Below are 24,543 nucleotides of genomic sequence, written 5' to 3'. Positions count from 1 at the left end.
ATTGTCCTGTTATTCTTGTCTTGGAGTGTTCGTCAATAGAGAATGAATCTCCAGTTGCCTTATGGTGGGAGGTGGGGGTCATGGGTTGGCATCTGCCTCATGCTTCACTATCAGTTAGGGATACATGGAAAGTTTCTGCTGTTTCATTTCCAGGATCTTTGTGTTAAATTTCTGGCTAATCTGCTGCTCAGATGATCACCCCAACTAGGACCACAGTCTCAGACTAGCAGAGCTACTGGTTTTCCTGATGCAGTTCCTACCAAGATCACTACTTTTGTTAAATATCTCTAGACAGGGTACTCACCCTCTGTGATGGCCCATACTTTGTGTAATGTGTTTCTCTCTGAATAAATCCACTTCTTGCCTATCTAAAAAAAAAAAACCCTCTGGACATGAGTTTTTTAACCCTTTGCTCCAAATCACGTTAGTCTCTCTGGCAGTGAACCTGCTGGTTTTCATTGCCACCATTATCCTAATAGAACTATTACCTAACGGAATGGAGATGGGACCAACCCTAGGCAAAAATGCCTCACATTGCCACTATTCTTACCCAGAGGTCAACAGTTTTTCAATATATTGTTTGCTTTTGGTTGATTTCCAGAGCCTGTAATAGGTTTAAGTGAAAGCCACTCAGTCGTGTCCAACTCTGTCCAGTCCATGGAATTCTCGAGGCCAGAGTACTAGAGTGGGTTGCCTTTCCTTTCTCCAGGGGTTCTTCCCAACCCAGGGTTCAAACCCAGGTCTCCCGCATTGCAGATGGATACTTTACCAGCTGAGCCACAAGAGAAGCCCAAGAATACTGGAGTGGGTAGCCTATCCCTTTTCCAGGGGATCTTCCCAACCCAGGAATCGAACTGGGGTCTCCTGCATTGTAGGCGGATTCTTTACCAACTGAGCTATCAGGGAAGTGTAATAGGTGTAAATACGTATATTAAAAAAGAAGAAAGATCTCAAATCACTAACCTAACCATGCATTTTAGGAACTAGAAAAATGAGAGGAAACTAAACCAAAGCAAGAAGGAAGGAAATAATAAACATTAGAGCAGAGATAAATGAGGTAAGAAATAGAAAAACAATAGAATCAGCAAAACCAGAAGTTGGTTCTCTGAAAAGGTCAACAAAATTGACAGACTTTAGATAGACTGACTATATTTCTCTCCTATGGCTGCCATAACAAGTTATCACAAATATGATGGCTTAGAGCAACAAAAATTTATTTCTCTCACAATTCTGGAAGCCAGAAGTCTAAAATCAGGCTGTCAACAGGATTGGTTCTTTGTGGAGGTTCTGAGGGAAGAGAATCCATTCCATACCTCTGCAAGTTTCTTGTGGTTGCTGGTAATCCCTAGCAGTCCCTTGGCATGTAGACTGGCATCACTCTGCTTCTGTTTTCATCTCACTTTTTCCCATGTCTCTTTTTCTACTGTCTCTTATAAAAGAACGGATGAGAGTCTTAATTATACATGGAAAGCCCCTTTTTCCAAATAAGATCAGTTTCATAGGTTTGAGGAGTTAAGACATGGATATATCTTTTTTTTTTTTTTTTACTGCACAGGGCTTACAGGATTTTAGTTGCCCAACCAGGGATTGAACCACCACCCTTGTCAGTGAAAAGATGGATTCCTACCCACTGAAGCTCCAGGGAAGTCGCAAGACATGGATATATCTTTTATGGGCCACCATTCAATCCACTACACTGATACCTCCCCTCGTCCCACCCCACCACCACCCACCCCTCCCCCCCCCCCACAAAAAAGACTTAAATTACTAAAATCAGGAATGAAAGTGTGATATTACTACCAGTATTATAGAAATCAGGATTACAAGAGAATACTATAAACAGATACCAATAAATAACCTAGACAAAATGGACAAATTCCTAAAAACACAAACTCAAAACTAACTGAAGAAGAAATAGAAAAATGTAAATGATTTTATAATAAGTAAAGTGATTGAATCGTAGTAAAAAAATTCCCCTATAGAAAAATGTAGTACCAGATGGCTTCATAGGTGAATTCTCCCACATATTTGAAGAATTAACAAATTCTTCCAAAAAAACAGAGGGAGAACTTCCTGACTCGTTCTATGAGGGGAGCATTATCCTGATACCTTCTAATTTTTTCTATCCATATATTGTGTATACATGCTTCAAAATGGGTATAATTTTGTTTTCACAAGTACTTTTTTCATATAAAATGCATTTTGAAATATTCTTGCCTTTAAATATTACTTGAAAATGTGATTTTAATGACCACATAGTATTTTATTATATTAACATGCCATAGATTTTCATGTCCCTTTTTGTCCATTTTAATAAATCTGTAGTGACTATTTTTTAATACTAATTTTTGTATACCTCTTTGATAACTTCCTTAAGACAGCCTGTAAGAAATGTGCTCCCTGGTCATAAACAAAGATTTGTTAATATTTTCCGTATAGACTCATTACCTTCCACAAAGATTATATCAATTTATACCCTGAAAAACAGTGTGCAAAAGTACCTATTCCTGATGTTATCAAAGCTGTGTTTTAAAATTAAATAAATATACATAGAAGAGCAACAGTTTGGATGAATGTAATACTCTTAATTTAATATTATTTTAATTTTTTGCTACTGGTAAATTGCACGTTTTTATTTTGTGCTATGTAAACAACTCTTCAGAACAGTTAAAAGTTGAAGAAAAGAATGGATCATTAAACGGATAAGATAGTTAATGCTAAAGATAGTGATGATACAGTAACAGAGTTGGAGTTGATATTTTATACCAAACAAACTGACATCCAACATATTTTTATTAAGTACTTATATTCTCTTACATACTACTCTAGATATGGAAGATATAGTATGGTTAGCTCACATTTTCTTTGCAGGGCATTCATTCATTGATAATTTAACAGATATTTATTCAGTGCCTTCTAGATCCGGATGGCCTCTGGCCTCTTAAAGGAGAATAAAAATATCAAAATAGTCTTATTCATTGACTACTTACTATTTTCCACACATTATATTGATACTAACCTCTTTAGTTCAGTTCAGTTCAGTCGCTCAGTCGTGTCCGACTCTTTGCGACCCCATGAATCGCAGCACCCCAGGCCTCCCTGTCCATCACCAACTCCTGGAGTTCACTCAGACTCACATCCATCGAGTCGGTGATGCCATCCAGCCATCTCATCCTCTGTCGTCCCCTTTTCCTCCTGCCCTCAATCCCTTCGAGCATCAGAGTCTTTTCCAATGAGTCAACTCTTCGCATGAGATGGCCAAAGTACTGGAGCTTCAGCTTTAGCATCATTCCTTTCAAAGAAATCCCAGGGCTGATCTCCTTCAGAATGGACTGGTTGGATCTCCTTGCAGTCGAAGGGAATCTCAAGAATCTTCTCCAACACCACAGTTCAAAAGCATCAATTCTTCGGCACTCAGCCTTCACAGTCCAACTCTCACATCCGAACATGACCACAGGAAAAACCATAGCCTTGACTAGCTGGACCTTAGTCGGCAAAGTATTGTCTCTGCTTTTGAATATGCTATCTAGGTTGGTCATAACTTTTTTTCCAAGGAGTAAGCGTTTTTTAATTTCATGGCTGCAGTCACCATCTTTACATAACATTATTTTCTTTGATATTAAACTAATATTTAATATTTGGAAACTGCATTTTGTAGACTTGCATGTGTCTGATCAAACTCATTCATATCAAATAAAATTCTAACTTGCTTTTTAAAAGGCCTTTAGGTATTAAAAGTGTGGTGCTTTTGTGATAAGCCTAGAATGAACACACATATACACAGTCTCATTCTATTTAAATGTTGTAACACTTTCAGTCTTCAGGCTATTGGTAGTTACGAGTTTAAAAGGCTAAGGATGCTGATTCCCACTTAGGGCTAAAATTTATTTGTCCTGCTTCTATGAAATTAGAGCTAAGAATAATCATAAATGCCTTTTTAGTTTGGCTTTGATTGCACCTTCTACGTAGATGCTATTAGCACTGTTGCATAAAACTCTAATGGCTCTTGCCAGAGGAGACTGAAAAAGCAGTCACATGTTGTTGAAGAAGCTCCCTGAACTTTACTTCTTGATTACAGGAAGATTCACTCACCATCTTCATAGATTTCCTGTAAACCAGATAGTTTTCTCTAAGAGATCAAAATCTAACAGAGAAAAACTGGAATGTTTTTACCAAACAGGCAGCATTTAAAATCAGAATAAATTTCTATATCTCTAAAGAAATCTGTTATAGGTACCATGCATGGAACTTTGGAATAAAAAATAGAAACTTAATTTTTTCTAATACTTTTAAATCCATTACTTAAAAAGATATTTCAGGTACAGTCTGTTACACCTGCAGTCTTACTTAGTGGGTACAAAAATGCTTAGTTGTAACTTTTAGAAGCTGAATCATTGTTGTGCTTGCTGAGAAATGGATCTTGTCTTTCTTGACCTTCCTTCCTTCTTTTTTGAATGTCCTGAGCTAATGGTTTTTCTGTGTTCGATTACTGCTGAGCACAGCAGAGCTTGTTGCTGGAACTGACTTCAGTATGGACATGTGAATGTTTATAATAAGAAAAGCCAAATTCTTTTCCATGGACTCTATAGTTGAAAGCTTTGATACACCCCCCCCGCCCCGCCCCGTATACTTGACTACTCTATGAAAATATGAGAACATTTTGCTTTACATGTTTAGCTCAGAGCCCTCTTTTATTAAATGTAAAGACCAAAATGTCTATGGTTCTTATCCTTACTGTATTTTTTAGAAAACATTTGTAATCTTAAATCAGCTTTAGAGTACAACTTAAAAACCATTTTAAAACCTACTGAACTGATTTATTAGGAAAACAAAAATAATCAAAATGATGTTAGTCTTAGGTAAGCAATGATAAATACTGATTTCAGTTGCTAAGAATTGAGCCACTTTTTAAAATTTAAAATGTGACCAATGTAATTCTTCAGGTTTTCACATGTGCTCAGGCATCATTCCTCCAGAAAATCTTCCTTAAACCTCCGCATTTGTTCCAGTGCCTCTCTACTAGAACCCTGTATAATTAAATCATACTATTACATGCTTGTCTCTAATACTTGGCCAAATCCTTCATGGTTATGTACTCAAATGCACACATATAAACAGACTCAACCCTTAGCAGCATTCTTGGCACAGCGTAGGACCTCAAGAAATACTTTTTTGAACTGAACTGTTGAATAATTATTTTTTAACTTTTTTTTAATTAGAGTATAGTTGATTAACCATATTGTGTTAGTTTCAGGTGTACAGCAAAGTGATTCAGTTATACATATACATAAATCTATTCTTTTAAAAATTCTTTCCCCATTTAGATTATTAACATAATATTGAGCAGAGTTCCCCTTTGCTATAGAATTAAGTCCTTGTATCATAGTAAAATTACATAGAAAATTCAGGTGCAAAGAAATGTAGCTGTCATATGTTAATGTACCATATATCTAAGATTGTTCCTGTCAGAGGCTATCTTTGAGCTATAAAAGATCAGACCCCATTCAGTACAACCACTTGTTGTAGTTCAGAAGAGCACTAATCTGTTTCCTTTCCATTAATGGTTCTGTATATCCAAGAAATGTGTATTAACTCTTCGCTGAAATTTCAGTGTGAGAAACTTTCAGATTGCCTATATCTGGAATAATGCTTCCTGAATTAAAACTAAGGCTTTATATTCTTCATGCTAAATATTTTCTGCTGTTTCAGTCTCAAAAGTGCACTCAAAAGATGATTTTTTTTTTCAGTTTTTAAAAAAAATTTTATTTTTACTTTATTTTACTTTACAATACTCTATTGGTTTTGCCATATGTTGACATGAATCCACCACGGGAGTACATGAGTTCCGAAACATGAACCCCCCTCCCACCTCCCACCCCATATCATCTCTCTGGATCATCCCCGTGCACCAGCCCCAAGCATCCTGTATCCTGCATCAAACAGACTGGTGATTCGTTCCTTACATGATAGTATACATGTTTCAATGCCATTCTCCCAAATCATCCCACCCTCTCCCTCTCCCTCAGAGTCCAAAAGTCTGCTGTACACATCTGTGTCTCTTTTGCTGTCTCGCATACAGGGTCATCATTACCATCTTTCTAAAGTCCATATATATGTGTTAGTATACTGTATTGGTGTTTTTCTTTCTGGCTTACTTCACTCTATAATCGGCTCCAGCTTCATCCATCTCATTAGAACTGATTCAAATGTATTCTTCTTAATGGCTGAGTAGTACTCCATTGTGTATATGTACCACAGCTTTCTTATCCATTCATCTGCTGATAGACATCTAGGTTCTTTCCATGTCCTGGCTATTACAAACAGTGCTGCGATGAACATTGGGGTACATGTGTCTCTTTCAATTCTGGTTTCCTCGGTGTGTATGCCCAGCAGTGGGATTGCTGGGTCATATGGCAGTTCTATTTGCAATTTTTTAAGGAATCTCCACACTGTCCTCCATAGTTGCTGTACTAGTTTGCATTCCCACCAACAATGTAAGAGGGTTCCCTTTTCTCCACACCCTCTCCAGCATTTATTGCTTGCAGACTTTTGGATCGCAGCCATTGTGACTGGTGTGAAGTGGTACCTCATTGTGGTCTTGATTTGCATTTCTCTAATAATGAGTGATGTTGAGCATCTTTTCATGTTGTTTGTTAGCCATCCGTATGTCTTCTTTGGAGAAATGTCTATTTAGTTCTTTGGCCCATTTTTCGATTGGGTCGTTTATTTTTCTGGAATTGAGCTGCAGGAGTTTCTTGTATATTTTTGAGATTAGTTGTTTGTCGGTTGCTTCATTTGCTATTATTTTCTCCCATTCAGAAGGCTGTCTTTTCACCTTGCTTATATTTTCCTTTGTTGTGCAGAAACTTTTAATTTTAATTAGATCCCAGTTGTTTATTTTTGCTTTTATTTCCAGTATTCTGGGAGGTGGATCATAGAGGATCCTGCTGTGATGTATGTCAGAGAGTGTTTTGCCTATGTTCTCCTCTAGGAGTTTTATAGTTTCTGGTCTTACATTTAGATCTTTAATCCATTTTGAGTTTATTTTTGTGTGCGGTGTTAGAAAGTGATCTGGTTTCATTCTTTTACAAGTGGTTGACCAGTTTTCCCTGCACCACTTGTTAAAGAGGTTGTCTTTAATGGTACTGGCACAAAGACAGAAATATAGATCAACGGAACAAAATAGAAAGCCCAGAGATAAATCCACACACATATGGACACCTTATCTTTGACAAAGGAGGCAAGAAAAAGATGATTTTTTTTTTAAAGATGATATTTAAATAACACAATCAAAAGATGAATGTGGGAAAATTCTAGATTCCATTCTAAATTGGAATGCCAAAAATTTTTCTGTTTTCAACAGTCCTATTTACTGGCATGTATGGTTTTCTGGTTTACGTACCTAAAGATCTGAGTTTCAGTCATGTTAATAGACTTTCTCCTTTCTGTGTCCTCCTTCAGTCTTTTGTCCCTTCATATCTTCTTGCTTCCAGCTATGAAACTATGTGCATATCATGGCAGTACTCCAATAAAAGATGATCATCTGTATAATCCTGGGTTAAATTATATCCTTTAAAATGATTTATTAAAATGAAAGCAAAAAAATGTAAATTCTCACAGATAATTTGTGGACAGCAAAAATTATGTGATTATATCCCCAGCTTCCATTATAAGGAAAGCTACTCTAATTATTTTTGCCTCCAAGTATATATGTGAGTGACAAAATAGATTTGAGACTGGGATGGGGCAAAAGAGATTTCCTAAAGTGTATACTCAGGCCAGTATTGTCTTGGTGTGAGTCCCTTGAAGTATGCTGCTTTAATTTACTCACCTTTGTCACATAATTTTACTTGATTGCTAATTCTGCTGTGTTTATTAAAAATGAAGGTCGTTTAGCAGAAGGGTGAGATGGAAAATAATGAATGTCTGAGGGACTAAAATTCATGGATATTTAAAAGACAGTTGAAGTGATATACACTAAAGCTTTTAAATCAAGTATTTGAGGAGTACGTGAAGTTCCTTACAAAGTTCTGAGATTCCCTGGAGCACAGAGATAAAACATGATCACTAAATAAACAAATAGCAGCAGCAACAACAAATCCTAGGGAGAGGGGAATCTGATTTCTGGGCTTCCCAGGTGGCGCTAGTGGTAAAGAACCTGCCTGCTAATGCAGGAGACATAAGAGACACAGGTTCAATCCCTGGGTCAGGAAGACCCCCTGGAGAAGGGCATGGCAACCCACTCAAGTATCTTTCCCTGGAGAATCCCATGGACAGAGGAGCCTGGAAGGCTACAGCCCACAGGGTCACAAAGAGTCGGACACAACTGAAGCAACTTAGTGCAGGACAGAATTGCCACATTATGTTTAAATGTCCTATTCTTAACCAAAAACTAGACATATAAAGAAACCAGATGATATAACCCATTCACAGAAACAAAAGGAGTCAATTGAAACTGACCTCAAGGAAGCCAATACATTGAACTTACTAGACAAAGATTCTATTAAATCACCTCTTTATGAGCGAAGACCATATATATGATTAAAGAGCTAAATGAAACCACATCCAAAGAAATAAAAGAAAGTATGAGAACAATGTTTTACCAAAGAGAGAATATCAACAAAGAGACAGAAATTATAAAAGGAAACCAAGTAGAAATTCTGAAGTTGAAAAGTGCAGTAACTAAAACTAAAATACACAGAAGGATTTGGCGGTAAAGCTGAACCAGCAAAAGAAAAAATCCATGAACTTAAAGATCAGACAACTGAGATGATCCAGTCTACAAAAGGAGTAGATAATTTAAGTCCGATTTAAAATACAGTGCCTAAGGCAATCATCATAAAGTTTTGATGGGCTTATACTGTATGAAGATATATCTCTATGATGATAATAGCACAGAAGAGGGAGAGCAGAGCTATAAAGGGACATAGTTTTTGTATTCTGTTGAAATTAAGTTTGCGTTAATCCAAACCAGTTTGCTTAAATTAAGGTGTTAACTGTAATCCTCAGGCAACCACTACAAAAATCTTCAAAAGATCTAGTAAAAGAAACAAGGAACTTAAAACAGTATACTATTTTACAGACCTCATGAGGAAGTACTATTTTTATCTCTCTATAGAGGAGGAAACTGAGGCTTAGAGAAGTTATACAGCTTAAGTATGTAACAGAATCAAGACTCAAAACCAAATCTTTCATCAAAATCTTTTATTATAGGTCCTCTGTGGGAAATAGGTGAAATTCTTGGGTAGAATATAGAAATATTTAAGCTTTATTATTTTAATAACCATCTTTTATAAGTACCATACTCTCTAGTCTCTGTCAGATCAGGAATTTAAGTTGGGGTCAGTGTCTCCCCAGAGTGTCATTGCTAGTTAAGTAGTAGATCTGAGATTTGAATGCAAGTGTATGTGGTTCAAGGCTTTCTATTGGACCGTGCTGCCTTGAGGTTGCAACCCAAATATTGAGATGGTTTTAGCACATTCACAACTAGATGACACACGCTTGTAACTCAAAGAGGATGATACAGACTTTATAGAAAAGCAGTATTAAATTTTCCTTTCCTGGCTTTGTAATTCACAGGTAGAAGCTTTGTTTTCCTCTTTCATAGAACCTGAAGTAACTCAGTGCTTTTAAATAAAATAACCGAGTAAAAATTTAGGTGGTATGTTTCTAATTTTACTTTATATCAATTGACAAATTCAACCGTATATTAAAGATATTTACAGTGATGCAAATTTAACCCAGAACTTGCTTTGATCTCTTTAAATTTGTAAAAATATACTTTCTCTTTGCATCCTAGTTAAGTGCAGCTTAAAATCTTCTCAGAAAGATACACAAATGCAGGCAGGCAATCATTGTTGTTTTGCATCAGTAAAGGAGGACTGTAGAATTTCATGATTTAATTTTAAGACAGCTCTTATTTATCATCATCTTGATATTTATATTCTTGACTTTTACCAAAGACTATTTGGAATGCCAATTGCTCTCAGAAAAAGAAGAGTTTGCTTTTTCTAGGCTTCATTAAGGAAACTCAAGAGATTTCAGCATAGCTCTGTTACTACAAAATCTCTGCCCTTCCTGGATCTATATAAGGAGGCCACTGTTTAAAGTTCTTGCTTTAGGGGAAATTGGATCAAATGCTTAGAAAAATGACACATTTTCTTTCTCCTAACTCCTAATTAATTTCCCTCTTCAAACAAGTTCCAGGAATTTATACTTCCCTATAAAATAATTGTTTAGTGGAACACCCTAGAATTCTAAGCTTCTGAATTTGTCTTTAGCATATCCCAATTTTCCTTTACTATTTTGAGTTTGGGTTCCAAACTCAACTGATTTTAGAGATCAAGTTGATCAAATGAATAAAGAAAGCAAAAGTAATATATAAAGGGGTATTGTAATATGTAAGGAACATATATATATATAATATATAAGTAATGTATAAGGAATCTGAAAAGAATATGGATGTTCAAAGGCATTCAGAAGCCTTTCAGCTTTTTCAAACTATTAAAATTATTAAAACAAAAGCCCCATGGTTTCTCAATTTAGATATTGCAGACTTCTTCCCATAGCAATTGGTTCCAAGTAATCAGAAACAAAATTTGTGTTTAAAAGTTACATTTGAGTGAGTTCCTTACCAAATTTTTGCATGGTGGAGACCACTGAGAATCTCATACTGCCAGATTAACTCATATTTGTATAAACCTTAAAAGAATGCTTATCCTACCATTTCTGAGGATATATATGAATTCTAATGTATCATTGATTATGAAATTTATGGCTGTGCATGCAGATCTCTGTAGGAATAGAAGATTGTGCACATCTACTGGTTTGAAATTGAACAAACAAGTGTACTTAGAGAACATTCTTGTGCCTTGCTCATGTAAATACTAGACAGGGCTCAGTTCAGTTCAGTTCAGTCGCTCAGTCATGTCCGTCTCTTTGCGACCCCATGAATCGCAGCACGCCAGGCCTCTCTGTCCATCACCATCTCCCAGAGTTCACTCAGACTCACATCCATCGAGTCCGTGATGCCATCCAGCCATCTCATCCTCGGTCGTCCACTTCTCCTCCTGCCCCCAATCCCTCCCAGCATCAGAGTCTTTTCCAGTGAGTCAACTCTTCTCATGAGGTGGCCAGAGTACTGGAGCTTCAGCTTTAGCATCATTCCTTCCAAAGAAATCCCAGCGTTGATCTCCTTCAGAATGGACTGGTTGGATCTCCCTGCAGTCCAAGGGACTCTCAAGAATCTTCTCCAACACCACAGTTCAAAAGCATCAATTCTTCAGCGCTCAGCCTTCTTCACAGTCCAACTCTCACATCCATACATGACCACAGGAAAAACCATAGCCTTGACTAGACGGACCTTAGTGGGCAAAGTAATGTCTCTGCTTTTGAATATACTATCTAGGTTGCTCATAACTTTTCTTCCAAGGAGTAAGCGTCTTTTAATTTCATGGCTGCAGTCACCATCTGTAGTGATTTTGGAGCCCAAAAAAGTAAAGTCTGACACTGTTTCCACTGTTTCCCCATCTATTTCCCATGAAGTGATGGGACCGGATGCTCAGATGCATCTTTATCATGCGTGTCCTTGTCAAACTATTATAGTTGTGACACGTTTATTGTAAGCTTTAAAAGTATTTACCTTACTTTAAATTTATAAGAAATACAGGTAGCTTTTGGGTTGTATCTGATTCGGCTTTGAAATAAAAATTGTCTATTTCAAGCTTTTGGATCTGTTTAATTGAAAAGAAGTAGAAATAGTAAGGCAAGCTGTTGAATTATTATCACTTGCACCTAGTGATCTGTATGAATCAAGGGTGACAAGAGTGGAAGCTGCAAAAGCAGGCCCCAATTATAAGAGAAGGGAGGCACTGAAGATTTATTTTGAGAGTGAAGTAGATATAATCAGGCATTTACTTTATCTTAATTGGGTCAACTTTACTCTGATGAAAAAATAACATGTAGCATGTAATTTACAGACTTAAATTTTAACCAGACACTATTTCCCTTCTCTGAGCTTCACACTTATATATCATACTGTCTCTTGAGCTAAACCATTCTCTTCTCCCAACTGCGCTTCTTCTTGTGTTCTTGGCGCAGTGTATAATACACTCACCTGCCTAGATCAGACACTTGGAAGTAAAGGTTTACTTTCCCCTCTGCCTTTCTTTCAACATCTAGTTAATCACTAAATCTTGTTAATTTTATTTCTTACTTATCTACTACCTTCCAGACATCCTGTTTCATCTGGGTTATTGCAGCAATCTCCTATTGCCCTGTGTCTTGCCAACCCATTTCTACAGTACAGCTAGGAGAATGTTTCCAAACCACATATTTTACTTGACTGCTAGACTATGTTCATTAATGACTCATTGCATTTAAACTAAAGTACAAGCAAAACAAACCAAAAATTTTTCTGACTGCATGATCTGGCCAGGGCTTACGTCTTGGTTCTTCACTTATTCTCCCCATTTCTCTTCCCTGTTATCCCAACAATGTACATCTTTTAGTTCTTCCAATATTCCTCTCTTGCCTCTAGGTTTTCACAAAGGCTTCTCCTCTTTCTTGACTTCTATCTGTCCCTCTCCTCCTTGGTTTTGCTAACTCTTGCTTATTAAGATTTTCACTTAATCATTATCTATTCTGGATAGCCCTCTGTCTTTTTGCTTCATAACTCCTAATGATAGCATAAAATCTTAGCATAAAATAGGCACTTATAATGCCTATTTGTCTGTCTTTCGTTTTGGTTTGTTAAGTTCTGTGAAGGGAAGGATCTTGTCTGTTTACCACTGTGTCTTCTGTGCTGAGTTCAGAGTTTGACATACTGGTAGTACTTAATATGTATCTGTTAAACAAATAATATGCCAGTCAGAATTCACATGCTAAAAAAAAATGAGCCCACACTCAAGTCCCATATCAGAAAAGTAAGCCTAATGATGTTATGTAACACTGGTAAAAATTTGTATAAGCTGGAAAAGAAATTAATTTCACAAAACTTTGTCTAATGCAGTAGTTCCAAACCATTTTAGTAGTGGCATTTTTTTATGTGGAATCCCAAGACATAAAACATATATGACTCTGCATGCCTTCTCTCCCTCAAATCCTACTTTCTTGACCACAGGGGTAAACTTACAGGCCAAGCTGGTATGCAAGAGAGAGCATCACACCCCTGTCCCTTCCTCAGGGTTATTGGGCAGATTTTGGCACTTGACCTAAATTAGGTCATCCCTGGGATGGAAGCTGAAAGATAAGTTGAAAATGGCCTATTCTTCCCACTAGGAAACTCAGACCAACTCACAGGGAAAAGCAGTGATGAGAAACTTGGCAGAGTAAAGCTGGGAGTGAGGAGCAGAGAAGAGGGGCAGAGACTGTCCTTGAATTTGGTAGTTTCTGAGCAAGCATCATCTTGTCCTTGTGATTTGTTTACCTGAACCAACAAACTCCCATTTTGTGCAAGTTACTTTGAGTTGAATCTTTGTTATCTGCAGTTAAGAGACTCCTTACTAAAGGGTGATGGATGGTAATTGTAGCTTATATCAGCCCTTCCAATAGGCAGTTTGGAAGCATCTCCTATCTGCAGTGTGGAAATGAGTTGGTGGGAGGGACAGCTGTATGCTGAGGAATAGGAGATTGCAGCAATAATCCAAATGATATACTTACTAAGTACTAGGATAGATAGCGATAAAGTACTCTGTGTGATAAGAATAAGTACTGTGATGAAAGAGTTTTTATAAAGCATTTTCAAGCTCTGTCCTTTGTTTCCCAGTATTTCATTCTGTTTTAGGGAACTAATTCTTTTTAACTATTGGATTTTTATCAAAGTCCATATATACAATCTACCTACTAAACGCAAACCAGGTTGAGACAGTACTACCCAGAATTGCTTTGAACTTCATCTCTCAGCACCATCACTGATTCAAACAATTGCAGTTAACTTGAGGCAGGGGTAGAGCCAGTCACAGGGTAATCATCCACTTCTTTTGCTTTGAATTCTAACCATTTCTTAATTTTTATACCTCCTGCATTAACTTTATGAACATGAGCAATAATACACCTAGGCCAGAAGGCCTCCAGCTATCTTATTCTTATCAACCAGAAAAATTGGTACATGGGTAAGTTAATGAATTCTGTAACCCTATAAAATTTGGAGAGTTCTGGTAGGGTTCCCAGAATTCTGAATATTCTCATCATATTCTGGGGAACATGATGATTTAATCTCTGTCTGCTAGAAGAGACTTTCAATCACTTGACCCACCTCCTACCTAATGTAAATTCGTTAAGCCTCGTTTGAATTGCTGAAGCCAAGAGATGCCTATACTGTGTTTGGTACATGATTAATGGTACGTTTTTCTCTTAACTGGAATACAGTGAGAATAGCTTGCCTGTGGGCTTCCAAGGTGGCGCAATGGTAAAGAATTCGCCTGCCAATGCAGGAGACGCAAGAGACTCCAGGTTCAGTCCCTGGGTTGGGAATATCCCCTGGAGTAGGAAATGGCAAACCACTCCAGTATTCTTGCCAAAAAATTCCACGGACAGAGGAGCCTGGTAGGCTATAGTCTATAGGGTTGCAAAGAGTTGAACATAAGTGAGCAACTCCGTGTGTGTGCACATGGGTGCACGTGCACGCGCACACACACACACGCACACACAAACACACACGCAGAGCTTGCCTATAAGCTGTCTAATTCAGGGCATTTTTGTTGCTATATTAAACTCTATAGAGTAAAGCATTCTTTCATTTATTCTATAAATATCTGAGCATCTGCTATCTGCCAGGCTCTGTGCCTGAAAAAGACTTAATCCATGACTTGCAGTAACACTCATGCAATATACAAATTATAGAAACACTAAGGAGGAACTGGTTAAATCAGTTTTGTAAAGCATTTGCAACATTAGTAAGCCATTAATAAATATTAGTTGCCTGTTAGCCATCATTATTACTATTTGAGTAGGTGAGAAAAGGGGAATGACATTGCAGGCTAAGAGAATAACTTAATTGGAAACGTGAAAGTAAATGTCATTTTCCAGAATGACTTGTGGTTGGGATATGAGTACAGTACAGACAACAGTGATGAGAGATGATACTGATGAGAGGTAGTTTGGGACCAGATTATAAAGGATCTTAGATACCAGCTAAAGAATTTTAACTTTTCAAAATGTATAGTGGGAGCTTAAAATTTTGGCGGATAGCACCACTTTTTCTTTCTAGTCTGGTATTCAGATTTTCTTTTTTATGGAAAATTTCCCATATACACCAAAGTAAAAATAGTAATGGAATGACCCCCATGTATTCATTACTCAGCTTTAATAATTATCAATATGTAGCCAGTCCACTGAAGATTTTTAAGCAAAGCAAAAAAGGAGACTAACACTGTGCCATTTCTTTGCATTAGTTGATCTTTACAGTGTCCCATGGAGTATGTGGTATTCCCACTTTCCCTATTTATAGAAGAGAGAACCTTCAAAATGATGAAGTAAAAGTTCTGAGATTCTAACCCATACCCAGCTTATTTTCAGAACTCAAGTTCTTTCCCATGCTGCCTTTATAACTCTGAAGTAGAGCATGGTTCTCAGTTGCTCCTCTGCCTAATTGATATATTGGTGCTATTGACCCCATTCACGATGGACTTCTACCTCCAGTCACTGTGCTGGAGTCACAGGGTCACCAGGATCTAAGTCTATGTAAATATTCAACATAATCAGCTAAAATGACTCTTCATTTAGTCCAGTGGTTGTCAAAGTATGGTCCCCAGACCACCAGCAGCAAGTTGTTAGAAAGTACAAATTCTCAGGTCCCACCCCCAACCTACTCGGAAACTCTGGGGGTGGCACCGCATGATGCCTGTATTCCCATTTGCTATGTTCGATAAAATGCTCCAGTGGTTTTCCTGCAAACACAATGTTATGACCATGTACCAAGAGCATTTCTAAAGCAAAAACCTCATATCAGTTGTATGTTCATTCTTTAACAAGTTCATGAAAAGTAGTTGTAAGGTAAGAATTATTATTCAGACTTAACACCAGCAGTCTCTCTGGGGATGTTACATAACCTCATGGAAAGAAATCTTAAGGAATTTGCACTGTCTATATTTATAGTGCTTGCTGGTGCCATCTAGTGGTTTAAGCACAATGGAACGTGCAGTTGTATTACTGCTTTGAGGACGCAATTTGTGGTTTTAAGTCAGTTTTATAGTAAATGTTTAATTAAATAACCAAAGTAAGAAAAAATATTTTTCCTTACTATAAAACCTCCATTGAGAATTCTTAGATATAGCACCAAAACACAAGTGAAAAAAATAGTTAAATTAGGCCACAACAAAATTTAAAACTTTGTACATCAAAAGACACTATTGATAGAGTGAAAGGGTAGCCCACAAAGTGGGAGAATATATTTGAAAATCATATATCTAGTAAGATGTACTTAGTCGCTCAGTTGTGTCCAACTCTGCAACTCTTCGGACTGTAGCCCTCTAGGCTCCTCTGTCCATGGAATTTGTCAGGCAAGAAGACTGGAGTGGGTTGCCATTTCCTTCTCCAGAAAATCTTCCTGATCCAGGGATCAAACCTGAGCCTCCTGTGTCTCCTGCATTGCAGATGGATTCTTTACCCTCTGAGCCATTGGGGAGGTCCATCTAGTAATATATATGTATCCAAATATATAAATAAGTGCTAAGTAATTTCAGCCATGTTCAACTCTTTGCATCCCTATGGACAGTAGCTGACCAGGCTCCTCTGTCCATGAGATTTTCCAGACAAGAATACTGGAGTGGGTTGCCATGACTTCCTCCAGGATATCTTCCCCACCCAGGGATCGAACCCATGTCTCTTACTTCTTCTGCATTGACAGGCAGGTTCTTTACCACTAGTGCCACCTGGGAAGCCCAAATATATAAATAGTACCTAAATATATAAAGAACTCTTACAACTCAACAACAAAAAGACAGACAACACCAATTTTAAAAATGAGTGGAAACTGTTATATTTTAAATGGATAACCAATAAGATCCTATCCTGTAGCACAGGGCATTCTGCTCAATGTTACGTGACAGCCTGGATGGGAGAGGAGTCTAGGGGAGAATGGATACATGTATATGTATGGTTGAGTCACTTTGCTGTCCACCTGGAACCATCACAACATTGTTAATTGGCTATACTCCAATATAAGATGAAAAGTTTTGGAAAAGTGTGTATAGGACTTGAGTAGACTTTTCTTCAGAGAATATATACACATGGCCAATTAAGCACTTGAAAAGACGCTCAACACCATTAGTCATTAGAGAAATGCAAAATCAAAACTACAATGAGATACCACTAGGGCAGCTTGAATAATTAAAAAACAAAACAAAACAGAAAATAGCAGATGTTGTTGAGATTGTGGAGAAACTGGAACCTTTATATATTGCTGATGGGGATGTAAAACGGTACAGCCACTGTGGAAAACAGATTGTCTGTTCCTTAATTAGTTAGACACAGAATTTCTATGGGAGACCCAGCAATTCCACTACTAATTATAAACCCAAGAGAATTGGAAACAGGTGTCAAGCAAAAACTTGTACACAGATGTCCACAGAGCATTATTCATAATAGCTAAAAAGTGAAAACAACCCAAAGATTCACCAACTAATGAATAAATAAACAAAATGTGGCATATCCATAAAATGTAATATTTTTCAGCCATAAAGTGAAAGTCACTCAGTCATGTCCAACTCTTTGCAACGCCATGGACCGTACAGTCCATGGAATTCTCCAGGCCAGAATATTGGAGTGGGTATCCTTTCTCTTCTTCAGGGAATCTTCCCAACCCAGGGATTGGACCCAGGTCTCCCACATTGCAGGGGGATTCTTTACCAGCTGAGCCACAAGGGAAGTCCGAGAATACTGGAGTGGGTAACCTATCCCTTTTCCCTGGGATCTTCCCGACCCCAGGAAGTGAACCGGGATCTCCTGCATTGTAAGCAGATTCTTTACCAACTGAGCTATCAGGGAAGCTGTAAAATGATGTACTAATTGATTGATGAACCTTGAAAATATGTTAAATGACAGAAGCTGGCACAAAAAACCACATATCATGTGATTCCATTTATATGAAATGTCCAGAAGAGGGAAATTCATTGAGTTAGAAAGTAGATTAGTCAAAGATACAGAGAACAGACTTGTGGACATAGTGGGGGAAGGAGAGAGTGGGATGAATGGAGAAAGTAGTATAGCTCTATATACACTACCATGTATAAAACAGATAGTAGGTGAGAAGTTGCTGTATAACACAGGGAGCCCAGCAAGGTACTCTGTGGTGTTCTAGAGGGGTGGGGTGGGGGGAGGGGAGGGAGACCCAAGAGGCAGGTGAGATAGATAGATAGATAGATATGTATATGTATGTAATTGTGGCTGGTTTGAGTTGTTGTAGGACAGAAACCAATATATTTATAATGTTGTAGCAATTTTCTTCCACTTAAAAAAAAGAAGAAAGTAGATTAGTGGTTGCCAGAGATGGAGAGAAAGGTAGGAATGGGTGTGACCACTTAATGGGTATGGGATTTCTTTTGGAAGCAATGCAGATGCCCTGGAATTAGATAGTAGTGATGATTGTACCACATTGTGAGTGTACTGAAAGTCAGTGAGTTGCACACTTTAAAATAGTTCAATGGTGACTTCAATGTGTGAATTTTCCCTGGTTTTAAGAAGATCTCTGTTGATTTGCAAGACTCCAGAACCTTTATTTTCATTATTATTGATGTATTGATGTATTTTCCCATCCTTGTTGCTAATATGTATATATTCCATTTGTTCTGCTTTTTTAACTAAAATTGTTCAATGCATTGTTTACCGTCTACACGATTTCCACGGTTTTTGTTTCGGTGGCTGTGCATATTTTAGTCACTGTGTATATCATAACTTAATCATTTCTCAACTGTTTAGTGGTTTTCTCTTTTTCAATTTTTAAGGAGTCCTGATCTAAATACTTAAATAAATAAGAATGTTTAAATTTCTTTGTAGATATTGCATTAATGTTTCTTCCCCAAAACAAAATTTCTTTCTTTTTTTTAATTTTACTGTTTCTATTGTGGTTTTTCTCTGATTGCTGTATAGTAAGAATATATGACGGAGAAGGCAATGGCACCCTACTCCAGTACTCTTGCCTGGAAAATCCCAGGGACTGGGGAGCCTGGTGGGCTGCCGTCTATGGAGTCGCACAGAGTTGGACACGACTGAAGCGACTTAGCAGCAGCAAGAATATATGAATTTAGAATCCTACCAATAATGGATGAGGGAAAATGGAGGAAATTAATGTTTGTAGAATGTCCATTCTGTTCCAAGCACTGCATATGGATCCTTTCCATCGATTATTTCATTCAGCTCCCACGCCTAATCTTATCAACGGACTAGAGATGTAGACATAGCTAGTAAGTGGATGAGCAAATATCAGAAACCAAGCATTCTGTCTCTCAAATTTTATACAGTCTCCACATCTTTACCAGTATAGGGCTCTACCTTTTTTGAGTTCCTACTTATTAGAAAAATTCAATATTTTCCCAAGTGATTGTTTAAGATTTATATTTATTCTTTACATAGAAACCTACCTATATCTTTTATTTTATATTAATAGATTTTAAACTGAATTTAGCATTTGAACAGCAAGCATTGTATGTCAGAGCTTTCTCATAGTTTTTTTTTGCTTTTGTTTACTCTTTTATAGGCTCTTGATGGAAATGTGTATGACCACCTTAAGGATTATTTAATCGCCTTCAGCCGGACTGAGCTAGAGACATGCCAAGCTGTGCAGAACACATTCCAGTTTTTATTAGAAACCTCCAGCAAGGCAAGTTACCTTCAGTGCAGTATGCGATATATCCATTTAGAATCTAAAATGTCTTTAGATACAAACAAAATGAATGTACCAATGACATTAGAATGCTTTAAAGGACAAATTTTTTGAAAACAGTATTCCTTCTAACAAAGTTGAAAGGTGTTTCGTTCTTCTTGATAAAGGTCAAAAAGGGAGGTGATGATGCAGGCTGACTCACGACATCAGTCATTATTAGCATGTCTGTTGCTTTTGAAAAGAATGGTTTTAAGAACTTTATTTTCCACTTAATTTTGAATGCACTCAGTTCACATAAAACAACAGGGTCATGTGTCGGTGCGAAGAATAATAAAGGGACACAAAAAGGAAAATTTAAATTTTATAATTGATGAACAAATTAATGTTATAATATCTTGCTTTAAACAATTAACCTTGCCTTCTATATGCTGTCATTCTTTGATAGTTATCTTTTCATTCAAGCTTGCTAGCATGTCACACTGTTTACATAGAAAATAAATCAAATTGTTTTTCTTTAGTATCTGACAGATTAAAATTTTTTGCAGTAGAGAAAGTATCCTTTGGAAGATAAATTGTTCCTATGGTTAATTAATCTTGTTTTCTTTCTGATAAATTAAGTGCACAGTAAATGTTTCCTGACTGAATGCATTTATTAAAATACATTCATTTTATGACTACTATTTTAAAAGATCCAGTTCAGTTCTCTTTTTTTGGCCAGCAGAGTGGGAACTGGCTAATACCTTAGAAAGTTGTTTGGAAAGGAATCAGGGTATCCATATTACAAACAGAGGCCAAAGACAGGAAAGAAAAGGGCACAGTCTATGTCCCTTTTCTTTTCCTGAATTGCCTCCGTGTGTATTTATTATTTTCAGTGAATCATAGCTCCAATTCTATTTTTAGAAAAACATTTAAAATGCTAAGTTCATTTGGAAATACAAATATCACTAGTCTGGTGCTTTGAAATCCTGTCATATTTTTGTATTCTTATATTTTTACCTCTAGGATTCAGTAAAAGATGTAAAAGGATGAACATATAGAGAGGATAAATAGATGGGTAGATGGATAGTTATGTGAAAGAAAATGTAGAAAAATGTTAATTAAAGAGTCTAGGTAGTGGTATGCAGGTGTTTCTGTACAGTTCTTTTTATTTTAATGTGTATACATTTGACATTTTCCATAAGAGAATATTGGGGGTAGAAGTCTATAAAAATGTCTTGGTTTGTTCCTTTTATGAAGAAGTTGATTTTTAACTAGTAATCAGATTGTTTATATGTACTGGTCCATTCGGGTTTTCTGTATCTTTTTTAGTGTATTTTGGCAACTTCACTTTCCTAGATAAATTGTCTATTTCATTTATCAAATTTGAAGGCATAAATTTGCATATAAACTTGTTTGCCTCTGTAATTGTCTCCCTTTTTATTTCTAATATTATTTGTGCTTTCTCTCTTATTTTAATCAGACTTGCCAATCTATTTTATTAATCTTTTCCAAAAGCCAACTCTTGTTCTACTTCTCAGTGTTATTGTTCCCTATCTCCTTGATTACTACCTTTATAGTCATTATTTCTTTCTACTTTATTACAGTTAATGCTTTTAGGCTTCTTTTTCTATTAGGTTCTCTATTTTCAGCCTTTTCAAATAAATCCACTTGAGCCTAAAAACTTTCTCTTTCTATTGTAATTGTATTCTGTGATAGGTACGTAGGGCATTTTAAAATCGCTTCTGCCATTTCCCTCCCCACATTAACCCATGAATTATTTAGAAGTTTTTCCAGTTTCCATTTAATGGAAGGAGCACATAGTGGGTGACATTTTTCATTTCTAATTTTATCAGAGAGATTGTCCCCAGAAAAAAATTTTTTTGAAATATTTCTCCAAGGATGTTTGAGTACACTGCCAACTAAAGGCATTTAGTCTTTAAAATGTGCTACTATTTTATATAGCAGGTCACAGTTTTCTAGTTTTTAATACATCCTCTGAGGTTGGTATTATCTTGCTCATTCTGTAGAAAGAAAAACAGACCCAGGAAGTTTATGTGATTTGCCTGAGGTCACAAACACACACATAGTGTTTTCCATGCTCTACTAATATCTATATTATCTCTTTAGCTTATATTGTTTTCATAGAAAAGGAATTTAAAATGTATAAACTGATTTGGACACATAAAGAGATAAGCTTTTATTTTCCTCTACATTCACTCATATGGGTATCTTACTCCCCAGGGATGAGGAAGAAATAAGATGCTCTTATGTTTAGATTGAAAGTGGTAGTAATAAAAATTTAATAAGAATGATGTAACTAGGAGATGTGCCCTTTTATTCCTACTACCAGAAGAGCTCACACCTAGAAGTTTTATGCTGTGTGCTTTTTTGTTAACAAAGAGCTTGTTCTGCTACTTTTGTTATCCTGCTAAAAGCAACCTAGTGATCTGATATCCAGAAGTTTAAAATTTTTTTATTTTTATTCTACACCATTACTAGCTTGTCTTTGGGAGAAGTTCATTTATTTCCACATTTCTAAATTGTAACTGTACATGTATTTTGGGGATAATCCATAGACACATTGTAAATTGTATAATGCCCACTATACCTTTCATTCCCTAAAGGGAAACAGCTGGCCTTAGGAACTTCTGTTTAATTTTAATTATTTATGAAAGCTTGCTTTTCTTCTTAATATTTTATGAAATGCTTTGTGCATGTAACTGAAGCAGATATTGTCAGAGAGATTTTCTCTAGTATAGTAATTCTAAAGGTGGTTCTACTGGCCTTAAAATTTGTTTATGTATGCTTGCTTTCTGTCTGTATAAGGAAATTCCTACCAATTAATAATGTAGCTCTTTTAACAATTCAAAAATAGCAGGGTTATTCTACATTTCTTCAGAAATTAAATTGTCTAGTATTGTCACTCTTAATACCTTAAAGATACGCCAAAAAAGTAAACTTAATAAAATAAAGGGGAAAATCACATGGTCATCTCAAAAACACAGGAAAAGCATATGACAAAATTCAGCATTCTCTTATGATAAAAATGCTCAGCAAATTAGGAATAGGAGGGAACTTCCTGAACATGGTAAAAGACATTTTTTAAAAAACCTACATCATATATCATACTCAGTGTTGAAAGACTGAAAGCTTTCCCTATCTAAGATAGGATCAGACAAGGATGCCCACTTTCACCACTACTATTCACTACTATTCACCATTGTGGTGAATGGGCCTCCTGTGTGGCTCAGCTGGTAAAGAATCCGCCTGCAATGTGGGAGACCTGGATTCAGTCCCTGGGTTGGGATGATCCCCTGGGGAAGGGCGAGGCTACCCACTCCAGTATTCTGGCCTGGAGAATTCCATGGACGGTATAGTCCATGGGTCGCAAAGAGTCGGACAGGACTAAGTGACTTTCACTCATTCACCATTGTACTGAACGTCGTGATCTGAGCAGTTAGGCAGGAAACAGAAATAGGAGGCACCAAAATGGAAAGAAAGAAGTAAAAGTATATATTTGTACATGACATGATTGTGTATAAAAAACCCTATAGAATCCACAAAAGTCCTGGAGCTAGTAAATGAACTCAGCAAAAGTTGCAAATGCAAAATCAAAACACAAAAATCTGTTATGTTTCTATACTTCATCAGTGAATTAACTGAAAGAAAATTATGAAAATAATTCCAGTTACAATAGTATTTGAAGAGTAAATACCGAGAAATAAATTTAACCAAAACACAAAAGACTTGTACACTGAAAAACTATAAAACATTGCTGAAAGTAAAGAAGACCCAAATAAATGGAAATAATAAATGTTTATGGATTAGAAGATTTCATATCTCTAATATTTCAGTATTCCCCAAAGCAATTTATAGATTCAGTGCCGCTGCTGCTACTAAGTCACTTCAGTTGTGTCCAACTCTTCGCGACCCCATGGACTGCAGCCTACCAGGCTCCTCCATCCATGGGATTTTCCAGGCAAGAGTACTGGAGTGGGTTGCCATTGCCTTCTCCGAGATTCAGTACATTCCTATCAAAATTCCAATGGCCTTTTTTGCAGAAATGGAACAGCCAGTCCTCAAATTCATATGGAACTACAAGGAATCCTGAAATACTGAAAAGGAAAAACAAAACTGAAGGACTCACACATCCCAGTTTTAAAACTTACTACAAAGCTATGATAATTAAGAGTGTGGTGCTAGCATAAGGCTAGACATGTAAGAATTCAGAGTCCAGAAATAAGCTCAAACATTTGTGGCCAATTGATTTCAACAAGGTTGTCAAGGCCATTCGATAGAGAAAGAATAGTCTCTTCAACAAGAGGCGATAAAACAATAGGATAACCACATGCAAAAGAATAAAGGTAAACCCCTTCCTCACTCCATATATAAAAATTAACTCAAAATAGGCCAACAACCTAAAACTGTAAAATTATAGAAGAAAATACAAAAGTAAATCTTTGTGACCTTGGGTTTGCCAGTTTATTCTTAGAGTTAACATGAAAGCACAGCAGCAAAAGACGATAGGTAACTGAACTGGTGGGCTGCAGTCCATGAGGTTGCTAAGAGTCAGACACGACTGAGCGACTTCGTTTCACTTTTCACTTTCATGCATTGGAGAAGGAAATCGCAACTTACTCCAGTGTTCTTGCCTGGAGAATCCCAGGGACGGGGGAGCCTGGTGGGCTGCTGTCTATGGGATCGCATAGAGTCAGGACTGAAGTCACGACTGAAGTAACTTAGCA

At 36.8% G+C, this 24,543-nt stretch overlaps 1 protein-coding gene across 1 annotated transcript in view; it reads left to right on the top strand.

Annotated features, from left to right (window-relative positions):
- The window catches only part of FCHSD2 (FCH and double SH3 domains 2), a 244,574-nt gene that overhangs the window by 152,842 nt on the left and 67,189 nt on the right, over positions 1-24,543 (top strand). The window contains exon 9 of the mRNA XM_068988167.1: positions 19,694-19,816. Coding sequence (XP_068844268.1) covers positions 19,694-19,816 — 123 coding nt within the window. The remainder of the gene's footprint in view (positions 1-19,693; positions 19,817-24,543) is intronic.

The sequence above is a fragment of the Capricornis sumatraensis genome, chromosome 16, assembly GCF_032405125.1.
Source record: "Capricornis sumatraensis isolate serow.1 chromosome 16, serow.2, whole genome shotgun sequence".
Lineage (NCBI taxonomy): Eukaryota > Metazoa > Chordata > Mammalia > Artiodactyla > Bovidae > Capricornis > Capricornis sumatraensis.
Note: the sequence above shows the minus strand (reverse complement) of the source record. Positions and strands in the feature narration are given on the sequence as shown.